General features: G+C 43.7%; 1 protein-coding gene across 2 annotated transcripts; it reads right to left on the bottom strand.

Moving 5' to 3' along the window:
* Positions 1 to 855: 855 nt before the first annotated feature.
* CUNH8orf76 (chromosome unknown C8orf76 homolog) lies at positions 856 to 19,494 on the bottom strand. 2 transcript variants are annotated; one of them, XM_024741276.1, is made up of 6 exons: positions 18,937 to 19,494; positions 15,877 to 15,972; positions 15,021 to 15,164; positions 10,169 to 10,626; positions 5,294 to 5,426; positions 856 to 1,188 (listed from the first exon to the last, which is right to left on the bottom strand). In XM_024741276.1, exons 1-6 carry the CDS (start codon positions 19,156 to 19,158, stop codon positions 991 to 993), a joined length of 1,251 nt encoding a protein of 416 aa, XP_024597044.1. In that variant the 5' UTR covers positions 19,159 to 19,494; the 3' UTR covers positions 856 to 990. The 2 variants fall into 2 exon arrangements, with proteins under 2 accessions (XP_024597044.1, XP_024597045.1); XM_024741277.1 differs by having other exon boundaries at positions 1,014 to 1,220; positions 18,937 to 19,081.
* Between the last annotated feature and the right edge of the window lie 572 nt (positions 19,495 to 20,066).

The following is a 20,066-nucleotide window of genomic DNA, read 5'->3' on the forward strand; positions in this document are numbered from 1 at the left end:
AGAAAATAAAATATTAGCCATGGGGGAAAAAAGAAGTTATGTGGGACAACACTTGATGAAGTTTTTGGTCTATTACTAAATTTCACTTCTCATAAGGGAGCTCTTCCACCCTGGATAATTCAAGTAAGCCTTTTGCATTTGAAGATGATGTGGCTGAAAGGAGAGGATAATCACCTGAGACAGAGCTCCATGGGTCTCGTGTTTCTGTACATCTTGTGAGCAAGGCACTTACAGCCCTTCATTCCAGACTATCTTCTCAACAATGCTTGCAAAGCAAACACCCTTAAAAAAGAGAGTGTTCTCCCCTGGAGCACAGGGCAGGCCTGCTTACTGTTCGTTATAAAGGATCTGTGTCTCCTAAGCTCAGGGTTCCTCTCCTATAACGCACCCCACTGCACGTACACTCTTTCGTTTGGGCTCATATGTGTCACGTGCCTTGGGACTTGGAGGCAAAGGAACTGATACAAATATGCTGAAGCTTATCCTGTTCCCTGGGCCACGAGTAATCAAGTCTCCTGCAGCATCTATGACACTGGCAGGTTAATGCACGGGCTGACAGGTGTGGTAAAGTCTCAGAGCCTTCGCAGACCTTGACGCACCCTTCCTGGAAATGGTTTACTATCACACTGTAGCATTCTTGGTCATTCTTGATGAATTTACCTAAACAACGTAATACTTACATCACTGATTATAATATAATAACTGTTTTTAAAAGACAATAAAATCTGTTAAGTCTCTTTTATACACTTTCCCAACAGATTATCTTCTAAAGGGGCAGTAGGCCTCATGTAAGTGAATGACAAAAATCTAAAAAGAAAACAAAAAACCAAAAAACTGAACACAGTAGAAATAAGCTGGGAGAGAAGTTATTTTTATAAGACATAAATAATTGTTTTTAATTCAGTATATTCCATGATTAGCAGTGGATACTGTCTGAAGTAAACCAGCACAATTAATACAAGATGTTTTGTTCTGTTTTTAAAGGGACCACTAAACCAACATCTGTATCTCTGTATGGAACTGATTTTCAAAGGGACAGAAGTGGTCTTTGATCTTTCTGAACCACTTGTCTTCAAATTCTTTCGAAGACGCGATCACCAAGGCAGTCAGGGCTGCAGGGCCAACACACTTCACCTCTGTGTGAACCTCATCTCTTATTTTTTCTGGGACGATATCTTCACCCATAACCTGCAGTAGGAGGGGAAAAAAAAAAACCAACCCTGTCCCAGTAACAGGGGAAGCAGACACGGAATGACGGGATGAAGACCACGCTATTTATCAAGTGTAAATGATTTCGTACAGGATTTCTTTAGCAGCCAGGTGACAACTCTAGCAATTCAACATATCGAAAGGATGTTTATTCAGAAGCAGTGATCCAAGACCACATTTGTAAAACATCCCCTACTTCCAGTCTCATCTTCCCCTGAGCAAACAAATCACCAAAGCACTAGCATGGCAGCAGTACCATTCAGGCTACAGGGAGCGAGAGTTAACCTTCTTATGTCATATGGAGCATCTGCAGTTCACAAGAAATGCACCACCAGTGATCCTCCCTCCTTGTAAACGACAGAAAAGCAGCGCTTGCACAGAATGTAACTGCTGCTGTGTAGAGAGCACAGATCCCTTCTCTTAGAAGTTCTCCAAAGAAGTCAAAGGCAGCAAACAGTCGAGCAGCAAGTAGCTAAGTCCACACTTCCCTGATCCAGAGAGACTCCATCCCTCCAGAAAGGTTACCACAGCAACCTCAGGGACTTAAGAGCATGCCCCACACTCTAAAGGCACAATACTGCTCCCTACTGGTCAGATCCAGGTCCAGGTTCTGCGTTAGCTTCTCTTTGATAAGACACCCACAAAGTTAAGTTTGTAAGAAGCTTGCATCTGAACTCGCTAAGTGATCAGCCCATCTTTGGTAAGGACAGTGAACTAAAATTAGGTCCCAAAACATTTCCCATGATTCGGCATGAAAAGTTAGGGAGCCATTTGGCAGGGATGTTGTAGAGGGAATCTGTCACTTGGATTTGGACTAGATGGTCCCTAGGTTTCCTACAAACCCTGAGGTCCTATGTGTCCATGAATACTCAAATTATAATGGATTAGAAACCCACTCAAAGAACAGGTTCCACTGGCTTTAAATCTTCAAAGACTACTTATTGTTTGAGGCTAGAGCTGACAGGATGAACAGCAAGCAACTGTCAGGATTTATTAAGGCATGTTATTTTCATCAATTCAAAGACAATTTTTGGTTTTGTATTTTAACATTTCTGAAATCAAGAAGTATCTTATACCCACTGGTATATCACAGTGTAAAGAGCATCTTGTTTTTCTTTTAGTGGTACATCAAATAATTATGTCTCTTAATGACTGATGACTACTTGGACTCAATGAAATACAGTATTTTAAAATCTGGGGTATAACACCAAAAGTGTTTTTTTTTTAATTAAAAAAAAAAAGAGGGGCTTCCCTGGTGGTGCAGTAGTCGAGAGTCTGCCTGCCAATGCAAGGGACATGGGTTCGTGTCCCGGTCCGGGAGGATCCCGCATGCCGCGGAGCGGCTAGGCCCGTGAGCCATGGCCACTGAGCCTGTGCGTCCGGAGCCTGTGCTCTGCAACAGGAGAGGCCACAACAGTGAGAGGCCCACGTACCACAAAAAAAAAAAAGAGAATTGAATAACAGTAATACTCAAACAATGCAATATTCCAAAAAGCAGGCTTGGCAGGTATATCATTCACAGGTGTCAAAAAATCTGCAGAAGTCTTTGGCCAAATAAAAATTTAAACTTCTATATATCAAAAGTATCATAAACTTCAGAAAATACTGAAATACTGTATTTATAAGTACAGTATTTATATAAACAACATATAAAAGGTTAGTAAGCCTAGTGTAGAGAGAGCTCTTAAAATTAATAAGAAAAGCAGAAACATAAATAACGAAGAAAAAGCATGACTAGGTATTTCACAAAATATAAATGGCCAATGAATGTGTGAAAAAATTGTTCATTTTATTAGTAATCAAGTAAACAGTAATATTAAAAAGCGCTATTTTTACCAATGAAAGTACAGATTTTAAAAAGTAATAATATTAAGTTGTTCAATATAAAATTCTGGTTTTATGGTCAAAATGATTGAATATTGACAATTTCACATGGTTCAACCTAATACCTAGGTTTGGAGAAGGAAAATCAGTATTCTCCTATGCTGCTGGAGAATATATAAACAGAACCAACCTTTCTTCTCTCTCTTTTTTCTTTTTTTGGCCACACCGCGTGACTTACAAGATCTTAGTTCCCCAACCAGGGACAAACCCTCAGCAGTGAAAGCCAGAGTCCTAACCACTGGACTGCCAGGGAATTCCCGGAACCAATCTTTCTCAATGACAATTTGGAAACATGCTTTGAGGCTTTAAAATGTTTATATACTTTAACCCAGTGATTCTATTTCCAGTAATCTATTCTAAAACAAACACAAAAACTGATTTTTTTTTTTGCAAAGACTTATTAAAGTCGGTACTGAATATTTGTTAAATGTCCAATATAGGAGTTAAGCAAATAAATGATAGCTCATCGAAAGCTGTAACTGGACTACTATCCAGTCATTAAGAATTATGCACTCAAATAATATTTAAGGATACAGAGTCATGATCATACCACAATGTAGGTAAAAATATCAGCCTATAAAACAAAATGCTGTTTGGCAGTTCCTCAAAAAGTTAAACACAGAATTACCAGATGACCCAGCAACTCCATTCTTAGGTAGATGCCCAAAAGAACTGAAATCAGGAACTCAAACAGATACTTGTATGCCAATGTCCATAGCAGTATTCTTCACAAAAGCCAAAAGGTAGAAAACAATGCAAGTGCCCATCAACAGATGATGAATGGACAAATAGGATGTGTGTGTGTGTGTGTGTGTGTGTGTGTGCACATACACAATGGAATATTATTCAGCCATAAAAAGGAATGAAGTTCTGATACATATGGAAGAACCTTGAAAACATTATGCTACGTGAAGTAAGCCAGACATAAAAGGACAAATATTGTATGATTCCACTATTTGAAATATCTAGCACAGGCAAACTCATAGACACAAAAAGCAGATTAGAGGTTACCAGAGGTTGGGGTAGGGTTAAAGTGTTTCTATTTGGAGTGACGAAAACGTTTTGGAAATAGTGCTGGTGGTTGCACAACATCGTGAATGTAACTAACGCCACTGAACTGTACACTCAACAGCAATTAAGATGGCAAATTTTATGTTAGATGTATTTTTTATCACCAAAAAAAAAAAGAGGGGGAAGGGGGACTGTTATAACATTAAAGAGATGTAAGAGACAAAAGAATCAAACACAGTATGTGGACCTTATATGGACCCTAATTCAAATAAAACAACTATAAAAAGAAAAAAGTATGTAATTAAGAAATATTTAAGGATACAGGGTCATGCTCATGTCACAATGTTAAGTAAAAGTAACAGCACAAAATGAAATGCACATTATCATCCAAAGAGGGCCCAGACATTTCTTTTTTAAAAAGCTATTTTAAATGCAGGTATTCCCCATGCATTGTCCAGGCAGAGGACTACTATTCCAGTCACACATGGGGAAGAATATGAAGATGTTTAAGACACCTTGTAAGGATGTCTCACTTATAAGGAACTTAAAATCTAGCTGAAAAGACATTTTTAAATTTTTGGGGGGCCCCACAGAGCTATCTATTCCAGCAATCACTCTCTGAGTTCAGAGAGAAACTGCCACAGACCAAGTTAAAAAAAAAAACCTGACATCTGAATTTCTCTGCAACCATCAAAGTAGTAACAGGGTGGAGCAGAAAGAAAATGGACTTGGAGCTGGATGGGTTCCAAACTAGCTCTGCCACTTAAAATCTGACCTTAGGGCAAGTCACAGCCTCTATGAGCCTCACTCCAGCTCCCCCCATCCCACAGGCTGTTCTGAGGATGAACAGGAGAAAAAACAGACAAACGAGCTGCCCAAATGTCAAGTCACTCATTCATTCATTTATTCAGCATTCACAAATCACTGGGCATTTCTGATGTTCAAGCAGGCAGGTACTAACAAGCACTGACAAGTAAACGAAACACAGCCCCTGCCTCACAGCACGCTACTGCTCAGAGGGGATGAAGAGGCCGCTTTCGGGGGTTAAGTGATCAAAAGGCACGTAAAGGAGGGAGACAGAAGTCCTTCAGAAGACACAATTTGGCCCTGTTTTTTAAAAAATGGTCTCGGAGCCAGGAAAAATATCTATGATACTTTGTTTCACATAAACCCTAGAGGACACACTCACCTCTGCTATCAACAGCAAAGTGTCTTCTTTGAAGCTGAACCCTTTCATTTTAGCTTCAATTTCCTGCTGAGTCTTTAAGTTCCTCTCCAAAGCAAACGATGTTTGCTGAGATTGGGCGAGCTGAAGCAAAAGCCTGAAAAACAGAAAGTCCCAATGTGTAGGCTCACATAAAGGACAGCAGTGAGGACATGTTCATACATAGCACTGGAACTGGGCTGGATGTGAGTCCAACTCGGCTAAAGAGAAGGTCCTCACCTTCATTTGAATCCTGAAAGCTCCTTACTCTCAACAAATTGCCCAACTTTACACTGGAGAGTTATCTTTTCTAAAATTCATAGACCAAAACTTCTCAAAGGAATCTTTAGAGAGCAAGCCTCAAAAGAGCTTCCTGTAGAAGTCAAGTGATTGAAAAGCACAAACAATGCAGAGTGAAAAGAACAAACCTCCCCATCAAAGGCTCCTCCCAGAAGTGTCAGGATGTAGCTCTCTGAAGTCGGTGCTCTACGACCCTTCCATCTCCCTGGGCCTCAAGGACTAACAGGATCTCTAGCACGCTTCCGTTACCCACAGCAGGGCCATCCCCTCCACGGCCCTCGCAAGGCCACTCTGCACCTGGCTCACCCCGGTCTCCCCGTCATGGTCCTGGCCTGGTCTCCTCTTCTCTCCTCCCACACCTCCTGCTCTTCTCTATTTTCTAAAATGCTGACTGCAGATTTTTCCAATTCCCCTCAGGCCTCACTGCTACGCGTCCAGAAGCACTCAGCTCTCCTGTTCACTCACTTCCTGCCTTGAGAAACGCCCCCCACGCTACTCTAGGCATTGAGGGACGTTGGTGAGCAAAACAGACAGGTTTCTGCCTCAAGGAACAGAAGGAGAGCAAAGCACAAGCAAATAAGATCACCTCAGGCAGTGACGAAGACTATGAAACAAAAATTCAAGACAGGGTGGACGAAGCGTCCACCTCAGACGGGGCAGTGACGGACAGCTTTTCTGAGCTACCACTCAAGCTAAGGCTCAGATGGTGAGCAGCCAGCCGCAGGCACACGGCGCGAAGAGGGCTTGGCCAGGGGAAGGGGGCCCTGCCAGAAGAACCAGCTTGCCGAGTCTGGAAATCAGGAAGATCTCTGTGGCCGGAACACAGCCAAGAAGAAAACAAACTGTAGTGAAAGAGGAGAAAAAGACAGGCAGGGCCAACTCACATAAGCCCCTGCAGGCCACGGAAAGAAACGTGCAGTTTACATAAGTTCAATGGGAAGCCGCTGGAGTTTTATAAAAGAACATGACCTCACTGGCCTTCACTCTGACTCTTCACCTCACCTACCTGGCCTCTGGAGGCACTTACACGCGTGGCCTCTTTATGTCCTTGCTTTCTCTCTCGCGCTCCTGAAGTTACCTGAAAATACAGCTTACCCTTGCTGCCTCCATTTCATGTTCATTCACCCTCAGTCCTCTGCAGTCTGCCTTGTCACCGCATGGCTGCTGAAAGTGCCTTCTCAAAGGTCTCACAAGACCTCTCGCCTTCAAAGCTTCTTCTCACTCCATCTGATCGCTGATCTTTCCTGGAGCTCAACCTCTACACTTCCCTTCTTCTGAGCTCAGCTCCCACTTCTAATGGAAAACTCCAGCGGGATTCCCACCCTCGATCCGCTCTGCTCTCCAGCCCTGTCCTGTCTCAGTGGAGGCACCACCATCCACCCTCACCCACAAGGCAGACTCTTCAGGGTTGTCTGACTCTTCTGTCCTCCCCTCCCCACCCTGGCCTACGCACACATTCAGCTCGTCACCGAGTCCTGTCTGTTCCATCCTCAGTGCCATCCATTTCCCCTTTTGATTCTCAGCGCACTGTGCTAGGTCAGGGCCTCGGCACCATCCACTGACTGGTCCACAGCCCCTTCCCTTGTGTCCCTGGATCCAAACTCCTTCCTCTAATACGTCCTCCTAGCCACCAGATCTCCCTCGAAATCAGAACTCTTGTCACACCACTTAAACATTTAAATATTCTTCAGACCTTCGGCATAAGGACCAAACTCTTTAAGATGACATTTAACACCTTGTGCTAATAAAAACAAAACAGCAGATGTACAACATTTACCAAATGTTTACGCACAATGCATACTACAATAAGCGCTTCAGATACTTTAAACCTCACAACTCTACAAAGTAGGCATTTCCCCCATTTCTCCGTCTGTCAAGATGAGGAAACTGGAGATCGGAGAGCTGAAGGTCAGACGGTGAGCAAGCAAGCACAAAAGTCCAGGCTAATTCCCTCAATAACAACGACTTATTAGGTCCCTTAAAATGGGATCTGACTCCAAGGTCCTGCCTCCTGCTCATGACACTGTTCTGGTCTCGGGGTCCACAGCCCACCTCTCGGTCTCCTGCCACCAAAGCTGCTCTCACTGCACCGGACCATGTGACACCACCATGCTACACCAGCCCTTCCACTCCTTGGGCCGTGCTTTCTCTCTCGCAAGATACCCTGGCAAGAACACAGGCTCTGGAGTCAAAGATCTGGGTCCAGATCCTGGCAGCACTTCACAGCTGCGCCACCTTGGGCATGATTCCAAATCAGCTCCCCAGTCTGTACACTGGGATCCCAACATGTACCCCAGAGAGTGGTGAGGGTTAAAATGAAATAATGTATACACAGCATCGAGTACATTCATCTACACAACTGACAAATGTTCCCAAGAGCCCCATTCCATCTGTGGAGGTCCTTCTTCCTGCCACTCTGCACAGCTCCCAGGTACTGGTCCCTGAAGGGTTCTCTGCCACTGACACACTGTTTAGCACCTGTGCTGCCGGTCACCGACTGCTCATATGTTTTCCTCAATACACTGAGTAGTGTAAGGAAAGGGACTCTTTTTTGATGATCTTTATGATCCCAGGCCCCAGCAGGTGCCTGGAACCCAGATGTCGTTCAATGCACTTCTGAATTAAAGTGATATAGGCAATGCTAAATAAACATCCGCTGAAGGAAGTTTAAAATCTGCCAAATAGATACCGCTTTTCAGTAAGACTCACTGTTAACATCAATACTTCCTGAATTCTTCAGAGTTAAAAAAAAATAAAAATAAACAAAACAAAACCCAATGCTATGTTTTTTGGTATTATCTGAGACCTAAGAGAGTCTGTTTCTCTCATAAATTACAGAACTGGTCCAGTGTACTCTCCCCTCTCCCTAAACTCTTATACACTATGGATCCAAAACCATGGGAGTCCCTGAACCATGGGAATTCCCTGTAGAATGAATTAAACGTTGTTTATTTGTGTTATTAATAATGATTTGAACACACGAGCAGATTTCCTTCTTCGGTAGCTTTCTGTGGAATGTGAGTGAAAAATTCCTTCTTTAAAATATCGCTTCCCCTGTGTGCAAGCACAGGTCACTATCCACACCTCCCCTCCTGGGAGCCTGTGCAGCCCGCCACTGCAAGGGTCCCGGGATCCAGGGGCAACTTCCCCGGGAGAACACACAGCGCACCTCACTCTGATGCAACGGCAAGCCGGCCTCTGCTGCCCGCTCGCCCTGCAGCCGTACCCCTCCCTCCCCCACGGCCTGAGTGAGCCAGAGCCATGGAATCAGCTGCTCCTTTAACCCCGTCCTGTCTGAGCAAAGAATAGAAGCCTGAAGGCGACCTACACACAGAGGCGGGGCCAAACCCAAAGCTGAACCCAGGGAGTTGTGAGAACAAAGAAGAGAAAGGTAAGTCTCTCCCAGCAGCCTCGGGAGCAGGGGATTAAATCTCCACAATCAACTTGATGTACCCTGCATCTCTGGAATACCTGAATGGACAATGAATCATCCCAAATTGAGGAGGTGGACTTTGGGAGCAACGATACATATATATTTTTTTTTCCCTTTTTCTCTCTTTGTGAGGGTGTATGTGTATGCTTCTGTGTGTGATTTTGTCTGTATAGCTTTGTTTTTACCATCTGTCCTAGGGTTCTGTCCATTTTTTAATTACTTAAGAAAATTTTCTTTAATAATTATTTTTTTTATTTTAATAACTTTATTTTATTTTATCCTCTTCCTTCTTCCTTTCTTTTTTTTCTCCTTTTTTATTCTGAGCCATGTGGATGACAGGCTCTTGGTGCTGCAGCCAGGTGTCAGGGCTGTGCCTCTGAGGTGGGAGAGCCAAGTTCAGGACACTGGTCCACAAGAGACCTACCAGCTCCACGTAATATCAAACGGCGGAAATCTCCCAGAGATCTCCATCTCAAAACGGGAATAAAGACACAGACCTACCAGAGAATGGACTTGAGGACATGGGGAGGGGGAAGGGTAAGCTGGGACAAAGTGAGAAAGTGGCACGCACATATATACACTACCAAATGTAAGATAGATAGCTAGTGGGAAGCAGCCGCATAGCACAGGGAGATCAGCTCGGTGCTTTGTGACCACCTAGGGGGTGGGATAGGGAGGGTGGGAGAGAGGGAGATGCAAGAGGGAAGAGATATGGGGACATATGTATATGTATAGCTGATTCACTTTGTTATAAAGCAGAAATTAACACACCATTGTAAAGCAACTATACTCCAATAAAGATGTTAAAAAATATATATATATATGTATTGCTTCCCCCTTTGTCAATGTTTTACACATTTAATTTTCTTTCCTAATTTTAATGGCTGCCAATTTTAACCTTTTATCTTGAGTGATGATACAAGTTGTATTTTTGAGCAAACATAGTTTTGTTTTTAAATCTTACATGCTAAAAGGATGCATTCAAAGGATTCTATCTAGACCATGGGAAAAATCTTAAAAACGTATACTAAGTGTGTGGCCTAGAATTTTTAGAAGCTTAAAATTAGAAAAATAAAACCTTTACTCTGAGCTTAGCACCATGTGTGTTTAATTCACTCTTAGCTTACCTGGTTCGTATAAAAGAGGCACAGGCTTTCATCTGAGTTTCTAGCAACACTGCTGCTCTCTCTTCTGCCATACAGTTTTGAATATTTTTTAAAGCTTTCTCATTCTTCTGGTTATTACCACTGCTCGTTTCCACAGATAACGCAGAGCTCTCGGGCAACATTTCAGGGAAACACAAAAGACAGTCTTTTCCTGAGTGGGGACAAGAGGATTTGATAGCCTTGTCACTCGAGGTGAAACTGTTCTGTTTCTGAGATGACGCAAGCAATGCTGCAAGCACTGGCTCCAGATTCAGGTAAGCCTCTCCCAATCTGCCCCAGTTCCAAGGATTAAAGGGATGCAAAGAAATCAGTTTCTGTAGGCAGAAAATTGTTTTCTCCAAGTTCTGCAAACTTGAACAAATAGCAAACTGGAGGTAGAGCACAGTGGTTAAATGGTCTGTGTTAGTTGCCTTATTTTCCTAAGGAGAAAAAAAAAAGATTAGGAAGTTTAAACTATGGAATGTTTCCCATATAAAAATGAAGATGCCTAAAAATCCAAGTTGTACATGTTATAAATGACAAGTAGCCACACAAGTAGGGTGAACTAAATATTGTTCAATAGATCTCAGTTCAAAACCATAAACCTAGAGAAATATAAACTAACCTAACAAAATAATCACCAGTCATTCCCAAACACCCTAATGTCACAACAGTCACATAATCCAGGTGATAGTGGCCTGGCAAAGTTCAGCACCAAAAACCTCTGTGTCAGTTTATTTTCCATTTGTATTATAATCTTTATTGTCTTCAGCCATATATCTGAAAGACTCAAGCCAACTTTTTTATACCCTGTGCTAATGGTTCCATTTTAATATTCCAGGCTTTCTAAAAATCCAAATCGTAATTTCCTTGCGGATTCAAATGGACTCTATTTCCAAATTTTACTTGGCGTAGATATCCTAAACAGGATGGCCCTGCAGCTCTCAGTGTTTCGTGATGCATAACTGAATCCAAATGCCCTCTCTGGTAACTATTAGCAGGGCCAATTATTTCTGGCTGGAGGGGATTGCTTGGTTTCCTTCTGATCAGAAAATCCTTTTCAAGTCTCCTTAATCAGAGCCATCACCTCTTGCCTAACTTGCCAAATGGCAAAAGCCCCGTGGGTTAGGGAAACAAGCCTCCTTTTTCTAAGTTAAAGTCTGTAGAGATTCAGTTCATTTTAAGTCTAAGGAAAACCTGGCCTACTAGTATTCAGATCAAGCCCCTGCATAGAACTGAGCAAGAAATATGAGTAAAACTACCCAGCATGGGGCTTCCCTGGTGGCACAGTGGTTGAGAGTCTGCCTGCCGATGCAGGGGACACGGGTTCATGCCCCGGTCCGGGAAGATCCCACATGCCGCGCAGTGGCTAGGCCCGTGAGCCATGGCTGCTGAGCCTGCGCTCCGCAACTGGAGAGGCCACAACAGTGAGAGGCCCGCGTAGAAACTGGCTGATAGGTGAGTGAAAGCTTGAGGAGGATTCTAAATATTCATATATTGAGTGAAAAGACAGGAAATAAAGCCTCATGTAACCTATTCAGTCATACTATACCTTCCCGATGACAGATCTGATCTGGTTTTATTATTACTATTGTTCAGTATTCTGTCCTTCCCCAGAGACCATTAAGTTCCAGAAGTTTTTGTTCAATGCTGAATTCCTAGTAGAGAGCACAGCACCTCAGACATAGCAGATGTCTAATAACTGTTGAGCAATACATCTTTATGTTTTTTATTTATAATAGTGAAAGCAACACGTATAAACTACCTACAGCAAACGCTACCTTTCCTCTACAGTCTATAGCGCTCTATACTGTTTACAAACATTTTCAGATTGCGGAAGCAAGTATGTGGTGGGGTAGGGTGGAGCACGCAGACCATGGTTTTGATGGCCTAGCTAGTAAAGAACTCTCTGGAAACTAAGTTCCATTTAAACGAGTCTGTGTGCGCAGTACGGCAGCTCCTTCTATAACGCAATGACGACGACGAGAGTTAACATTTACAGAGTGCTCACCATACGCCAGACACCACTCTAAGTGCTTTACTCATTTAATCCTCATGACAATCCTTTCAAATAGACTCTATCACTATCCCCATTTTATAGTTGAGGCAACTGAGTCCTAAGAGAGAAGTCAGATAAGCTGCCTGACGTCACACAGCTAGTAAGTAGCAGAGCTACAATCGGTCCCACTAGAAGTCACAGAAAAAAGGTACTTCAGAAGAGCTGACGCGTGTTAGCTGGCTTAGGATTCTCCCACTAGACACTAGGTCAGCAATGTATGGGCAGGTTATGGACGTGCTTTTCTGTCTCCTTAGCACCGAACCCAGAACTGCACACATGGTAAGACTGAAATAAATGTTTGTGAAGTGATAAATGGAAAAAAAAGTCAGTAACTGTCAAAAAGCAGTTTCCTTACCACAGTTTATCACATGAGCCTATCAGCCGCTATAAGATGTTTAAACTATTTGTTTAAGAAATAAGTTCCAGAGCTTCCCTGGTGGCGCAGTGGTTAAGAACCCACCTGCCAATGCAGGGGACATGGGTTCGAGCCCTGGCAGGGAAGATCCCACATGTGGAGCAACTAAGCCCGTGTGCCACAACTACTGAAGCCCGCGAGCCTACAGCCCGTGCTCTGCAACAAGAGAGGCCACTGCAATAAGAAGCCCGTGCACTGCAACAAAGAGTAGCCCCTGCTCGCCGCAGCTAGAGAAAGCCTGCACGCAGCAACGAAGAACAAAATTTTGGCTGCATTGGCAGCCAAAATAAAATAAAAGAAAAAGAAAGAAATAAGTTCCATTACAAATTTTATCCAAAAATGATTAACAAGAGAGGTGAATAAACTTCAGTAGAAGTTGTGAGCATAAAGTGTTCATATCCTGCTGGGCACTCCAAGACTCACTGTGTTTTGTTCAATGCTGGGTCATGACCTGCCCACTCCAGAGCACGAGGGGGCAATAACCACTGGGACAAAACCCAGAAACGGGCCAGAGCGAGTAACAAGAAGAGGACCTACAAGTGGGGAAAAAGAAAACAAAACACAGGGCATCAGGAAATGAGAAAACCATGCAAATGGGCAGGCTGCACTGAGATCATGTGAAGAGACCCAAAGAAAGGGGTGAGACCTATTAGCCTATGCTGCCGTTTCTTCCCCAACACTCCTGCCCACCAGGGTGCCCGCAGCCCAAGGACCAGTTCTCAAAGTCCTGACAGAGGAGCTGAAGGTCTTCTGACTGGTCCTTCCTCCTGCCTGGTAAGCATCCCAAGCTCTGGATGGCATCTGCTGGCAACAAATCCTTCTCTGAGCCACAACAGCAGAGACTCACTAAGCTAGAAGGAACCAGAGAGCCAGTCCAGCCCCCGACACTAACCTACCTGTCACTGCTTTCGGTGGTCTGGGGGGGGAGACAAAGCACAACAGTGATATGCAGGTGATGTGAGGAAGAGAGAGGCGATGGGAGAGCAGAACAGTGACGAAGGACGGGTGACTGATGTCTAGAAAAAGCAACTGAAAGAACCGAAGTTGCTGTTAATTTTCAGACCAGGGAGACTGAACACTATTAAACCCCGCCAAGTTCACTGTGTTCATGCCATGTGCTTCCTTAACAGGGTAATCTTATCTTCCAGCTTAAGAATTAACCCACAATTAGTAGAGGGGAGAAAAAGAGTGAACAAAACACAGCTGTTTTCCATGTTCCGAAGACAATTACCACCAAGGGTTCCTCTCACTGCAAGAGGCTGAGGTCCTATGCAATGAACCCCGGCAAGCAAATTGTGCGATTTCTCTTAGTTAATGAAACTGAGGAGGACAACTCAATTGGCTGCGTACTTCAGGCTGACCTCTGGTCAACGAGATCCACAGGATTCAAGATCAGAGCCTCAGGGCCTCATTAAGTCCCTCTGAGGAAGAAAACTGGTCATCTATAACCTAGGACTGGTCGACTTAGACTTGTCCCATATAAAATTTACACTAAAAACTGTAGGTGCTTTAATCTGAAAACAAAAACAAGCAGGATATAGAATTGCAAAAAAACCTGTTTTTATTTAAATTCCTTAAAAAAAATTCTGCAGACTCCATTTAAGAATAATAAGGATTAAGCTTGGCCTAGTATGATATTTAGTCATTTTTTGGTAAACTTTTTTCCTGTTTATAAAAGTAATATATGTTCATTGTAGAAATTTTGGAAAATAAAAATCTAAACAACAGCAAAACACCTAAAGAAGAAAACACATCACATAATCCTTCCACTCTGAGTATTTACTCCTAACAAGAGTAAAAACCTTTGCAAGTGAGACTTCCACGGTGGTCCAGTGCTAAAAAGTCTGCCTTCTAGTGCAGGGAATGTGGGTTCAAGATCCCTGGTTGGGGAACCAGGATCCCACATGCCGCAGGGCAACTAAGCCCACACACCGCAACTACTGAGCCCGCGCTCCTCAACTAGAGCCCATATGCTCTGAAGCCTGTGTGATACAACTAGAAAGAAAAAACCTGCACACCACAACTAAAGAGAAGTCCGCACACCTCAATGAAAGATCCTGCATGCTGCAACTAAGACCCGACACAGCCAAAAAAAAAAAAACCTTTGCAAGTGAGATTTTCAGGCAATGAAAAATTTTGAGCATAACACAGGAAAAAATATTACAAGCAAATGATTATGTCTAGACCTCCAAACTGTTCATCATAATAAAGTTCTTCCACCACTGACAATTTTCTTCTGCTTAACCAAACACACAGATTTAGCTGCAACAAGTTGTCTTTTGTTTTGTTTTGTTTTTTACAAAATAAACCATTCAGCCATCCTAGGGAAGCAAATGGAAACACGCACAGAAACCACTCACCAAGTTTGTAGCAATCTCCAGGGCTTCCTCGTGCCTTCCCAGGTGAACGAGACACCGAGCCTGGCCTTCCTGGACATCCCTTTTCATGGCAAAATTCGTAGATGGCAGTTTTTCTGAGATACTGGAATACTCTTGCAGTGCTTTCTGGCAAATATTTGTTAAATAAAGGAAAATGAAGGGAAGGGATGAAAAGAAAGGCAGAAAACACAGTAGAAAAAAGAATTCAGTCATGGGGGTGACGTGTTTCCTAGGCAGAAGGTAATGTTATAACTGACCCCACAATGAACTAAAGGAAGACTTGAGCACTTAGTCAGTACTCTTTTTCTGAAAGGTAGAGAAAAAATGGCTGGAGACTATAAATAAAGCATCCTGGAGCCCAAAAGACCAGAATTTGAATCCTGGGTTTGCCACTAACTTGCTGTATAACCTTTTCACCTCAGCAAAATAACAACAGGACTCTTGTGAAGATGACATGAAGTCTCTAAATAAAGCAAGCTGACATCTAATCTAGTTGTTAGTTCTTTCCTTTTCTTACACATTTTCGGGTGCTTTGTTCCTGTGGCCCCATGAGGTATCTGTGCTAGAGGTTCCCACATAATTAGGAGATACAGAACCTGGGGAAACAGACCTACAAGGATCCCAACAAGCTCTCTATACTGGAGTTACAGGAAACAAAACAAATTATACAGAGCTAGAAACTTGGGATTCTAAGATTACAAACACATATCACAAAAGATTAAATTCATCTTCACAAACAACACACTCATAACTTAGTATACTGTTATTTAAATATACTGTAATGGACAGAACAAAAGCCCATTTCGAGTAGTGCAATCTTCTATATGTTAAATTCTACCTGATACTCCTGCCGTCTGTAGGCCAGGTCCCCTTTGAATTTCTGGATAGTCAGAGCTTCAACATCATCACTGCTCCCCGTTTCTTCATAAAACCACTAGAAATTGTGAAAACAGCATGTTACAGAGAATGAAACTACACTTTTCCACTCCCTACTCAGAAGCAATTTCCCATATATAATTGATTAAACCTCAAAAAAGACATAATTCTTCAGGATAAGACTCAGGAAAACATCTGACAAAGAAGAATGACAATTTTAATGGTGGCCCAGTTTTTATGAAAATTATCACAAGTAATAAATATACCAATAATACAACACCTCTTAACTAAAACACAAAAGTATATGCTTTTATCTATAGCATTTCCAATTTGGGGTGGTGATGCTTGGGAACCTACATTTAACTAGCACAGTTCACGATGGTTCTTTAGACTGAGATGTTTTCCTGCAGAGAAATTTTTAGGGTGGGTGGACTAGGGATTGACAACTCTTTATGGAGAGGACATAGAAAAGAAGAACTGTCATTATAGTGCTATTATGAAAGTGTAAAAGCCAAAAGTAGAATCGACGCAAAGAGGAAACAGAGATGAAGGCTGAAAGGTGGCTTCCGTGCAATCAAATGCCAAAGTGCTATAGGAGAAAAGTCTCAGGAAATGCCCATCTGGAATATTTTATTCACTTTTCTACTGATTTAAACCCTATGGATAGAAAGATCTTTTTTGTTATTGCATAAAGAACATTAAGATGAGAAAACACGAATTACGAGAAGCACTGTGTGCCAGTTTTCCAGCTCCAAAGAAGTATCTCATCCTCCTCCCCTCCCACCTTTTTAAAAAAATTTTTTTATTTCTGGCTGCATTAGGTCTTTGTTGCTGTGCATGGGCTTTCTCTAGTTGCAGCGAGCAGGGGCTACTCTTCGTTGCAGAGCACAGGCTCTAGGCGCGCGGGCTTCAGTAGTTGTGGCTCACGGGCTCTAGAGCGCAGGTTCAGTAGCTGTGGCACACGGGCTTAGTTGCTCTGCAGCATGTGGGATCTTCCCAGATGAGGGATTGAACCCGTGTCCCCTGCATTGGCAGGCAGATTCTCAACCACTGTGACCTCAGGAAAGTCCCCCATCCTCCCTTTTACTCAGAGTAAAACACACTGAGGCTGAATGAAGTCAGTTACACACTATTACTAATTCAAACGTAACTGCATTTGTGATGGCTCCACCATCACATCAAAATTTCTTGGTTCTATTTCTAAAAGAGTTGCTTGGGTATCACTGCCCCCCTGTTAATTAGTAATATCGTTAATTAGCAATCGTTTCCCTCCTTAGCCTGATTCATCATTGTGGAGAAAGCTAGCAACCACTGTTTTTCTGTTCTCCCTGAAGTACTGTGTAACCCAACAACAGCCTATATACTGAACCCATAATTTTCCTTTGCACTTTATTGCTCTCCAGTCACATACTCTATTAGATTATCGGCCAATCCCAACTTCTTGAACAATAACTGAATAACTGCAAACCTCCATCCAATGTTCATCATCCTACTGGGAAATGATCAAGCAAAATTGGCTTTCAAACTCAAGAGCGCAGATGGGGATGGCTTTAAATACCCCATTCTGGTAAGAGTAGGAGGGAAAAGCTGTGAACAAGGGTGAGACTAAGGGAAGTGCTGGTAAGGCAAAACACCTGGTCCCACACCAAATAGGCAGGGAACAGAGATCTTCTAACCCAAACTCCTGGTTTTACACTTGGGGAAACCAAGAGGACTTGAATGGGGCCTGAATTTATGAGCAGTTACCATTTACTAAATAAATTCTAATGACAAGTGATTTGGGAATTTTAGTTTATAAGTATACAGCATACCACACCTGGCGAAGTATTATCTCATTCTACTCTCACAATAAACCTGTGAGCCAGCAAACATTATTTTTTCTCAAATGACAAATAAGGAACTGACTTTGAAAGGCAACTGGTAAAGCCAACGCTGGAACGCAAGGGTCCTATCTCACACCCGTGGCTTTTTAATGCGGTACCCCATGACTTTGAAAGCCCATTCCCCGCTTTTAGTCTACACGATCAAGTACTAAAGGTCACTCTGAAAGACTGCATGTGGCAAGGAGAAAATGTAAGTGAAATAAAGCAAACATACAATTCAGTAATTTCTGAGTGCCTGACATCTGTAAGTACAAGGGTTTTAAGGAAAAATCAGACAATACGTGTCAAGGAACCCTGCCCAGTGCCTGGAATACTACCTGATAGAAAAGAATTATTATTGGTGAGATGAGATTTACACACATGAAAGAATACCAGGTTAATACTCTACTTATTCAAAATATTCACAGAGTTCCCACTATGAACAAAAACTGCCAGGCACTGTGGAGGACATAAAGTTAAGCACGCACGCTCCTGTGATCATTAAGCATTCTGGGTCTAAGAGTTTTATGAGATACTGACAATTGCTTTAGTAGGTAAAAGAGGGAAAAGGAGTCAAAACAAAAATATGTGGTTGGAAGAGGGAATCAGAAAAGACTTCTTGGAGGAGGTGGCATTTAAGGTGCGCCTTGAGAAATGTCTGTAATTGAACGATTGTGACCATCTGAACGGGGTTAACATGGGCAGGGGGAACTCAGTGAACAAGGGCAGGCCCGTGGGTGGGACGTCACGGTTCAGGGAGCAGACAACACTGAGGTCTGAAAAGTGGGCGGGGGCTGGATTTCTGGGGGCCCTGACTGCCGGGCAGCAGAAGCAGTGAAGCTCCACGGGAGCTACTACAGATTTTAGAGCAGGGGCGTGAGGCCAGCGAGCCTCCGGGAGGCAGGCCGAACGCCAGGTACGAGTTGATGGGCGACGGCGCGGGGATTCCCTCGGGGGCAGAGGGGGCCGGGCCCAGCCGGCTGCGGCTCGAGTAGGGGAAGGGACACCAGGGAGTCCGCGTGGACGCAGGACTCGTGCCGGGAGAGTTTGGGTTCGGGGGTAGGCCACGCGGCCTTGGGGCGCTGAAGCGCTGTCGGGCCGGGACCCGGGAGCGCGAGGCCCGGGGGCTGGGATGAGGCCGAGAGGCCCCGCTTTCTCACCTGCGGCTCGCAGAGCTTGGCGCGGTAGGACGCAAGCGGTCCAGGCCGCCTCTCCCGCCTCTCCTCGAACACCGAGTCCTCGAACTCGCCGCCAAGCAACCAGTAGCCGGTTTCCATTGCGCGCCCAGGACAGGAGCATCGAGAGGAGGCGGTGCCTAGAGCGGCGCCCACGTGCGGGCCAACGCGGAAGGGGCGGGGCCGTCGAGGCCCAGCGAGCGGCATGCTGGGACTTGTAGTCTTTGGGCGGAAGCCAGACCGGGACTTGGCGGCCCACGGCAAGTTGGGAGTCGTTGAGCTGAGATTTTATCTGGTTCACGACGCAAGGACAGAACTTGACTTCTCTGTTACTGGAGATGGACAGAGCGATCCTTACGTGCACGCATCAAAAAGCACTAGCCTCAGGGTAGCTGTTCAAAACTGGTAGGTACCAGTTTTTCACTATTGACCATACTCCTAGCACTGTGTTAAGCACTTTTTTTTTTTACTTCCATTTTACTGTATCCTTTCCTAACAACCTCTGAACGGCACGATGATTCTCATGAAAATCCGGGGCTTAGAGAGGTTACGTATCTTGCTCAGGATCAATTATTACGTGGCAAAGAGCTGGGAAAAAAAGAATTGAGTCAGTAATACCCCCGTGTCTCCATAGAAGAGACACACCAATGATAAAGACCAGGGTACAGTAATTCACGCACTTGTAAAACAGAGGACATGGAGATTTACTCTGGGGACTCCATCAGGGAGCATTAATTCTGCCTAGAAAAACACTAAATCCCAGAATTCTAACACCAACATTTACTAGAATTCTTATACCTTCAAGATGTTCCTTGAGACAAGAAGGTAGAGATTGTTGACAGAACACCGGCCAGTATTCCACAGCACAGTATTACTGTGCCATATTACACAGAAGGTAATAGACATGGAGGTTTTCTCTGGCTTTCCTCCTGTTTCTCCTCACTCTCACCAGCTCCTCTTCCACCAACTGTCTTCCAGGATTCTTTCCTCAACCCAAATTTCTACTCCACACATTCACCCTAGGGGAACCTAATTCACTCCCCGATTTTTCAGAACCCGTCTCTCTGCTGATGACTCCCCAAATCTAGAAGCAGCTCATATATCCTTGGTGGAAA

Source organism: Neophocaena asiaeorientalis, unplaced genomic scaffold (assembly GCF_003031525.2).
Source record: "Neophocaena asiaeorientalis asiaeorientalis breed wild unplaced genomic scaffold, Neophocaena_asiaeorientalis_V1.1 scaffold177, whole genome shotgun sequence".
NCBI lineage: Eukaryota > Metazoa > Chordata > Mammalia > Artiodactyla > Phocoenidae > Neophocaena > Neophocaena asiaeorientalis.

Excerpts from the sequence above, each read along its gene's own strand:
- CUNH8orf76 (XM_024741276.1), bottom strand. The coding sequence starts at position 19,158 with ATGCCGCTCGCTGGGCCTCGACGGCCCCGCCCCTTCCGCGTTGGCCCG. Across the intron at positions 10,627-15,020 it reads TGGAGATTGCTACAAACTTG|GAAAATAAGGCAACTAACAC; the intron begins GTGAGTGGTTTC and ends TTTTCTCCTTAG. Across the intron at positions 1,189-5,293 it reads CTTTGCTGTTGATAGCAGAG|GTTATGGGTGAAGATATCGT; the intron begins GTGAGTGTGTCC and ends CTCCTACTGCAG.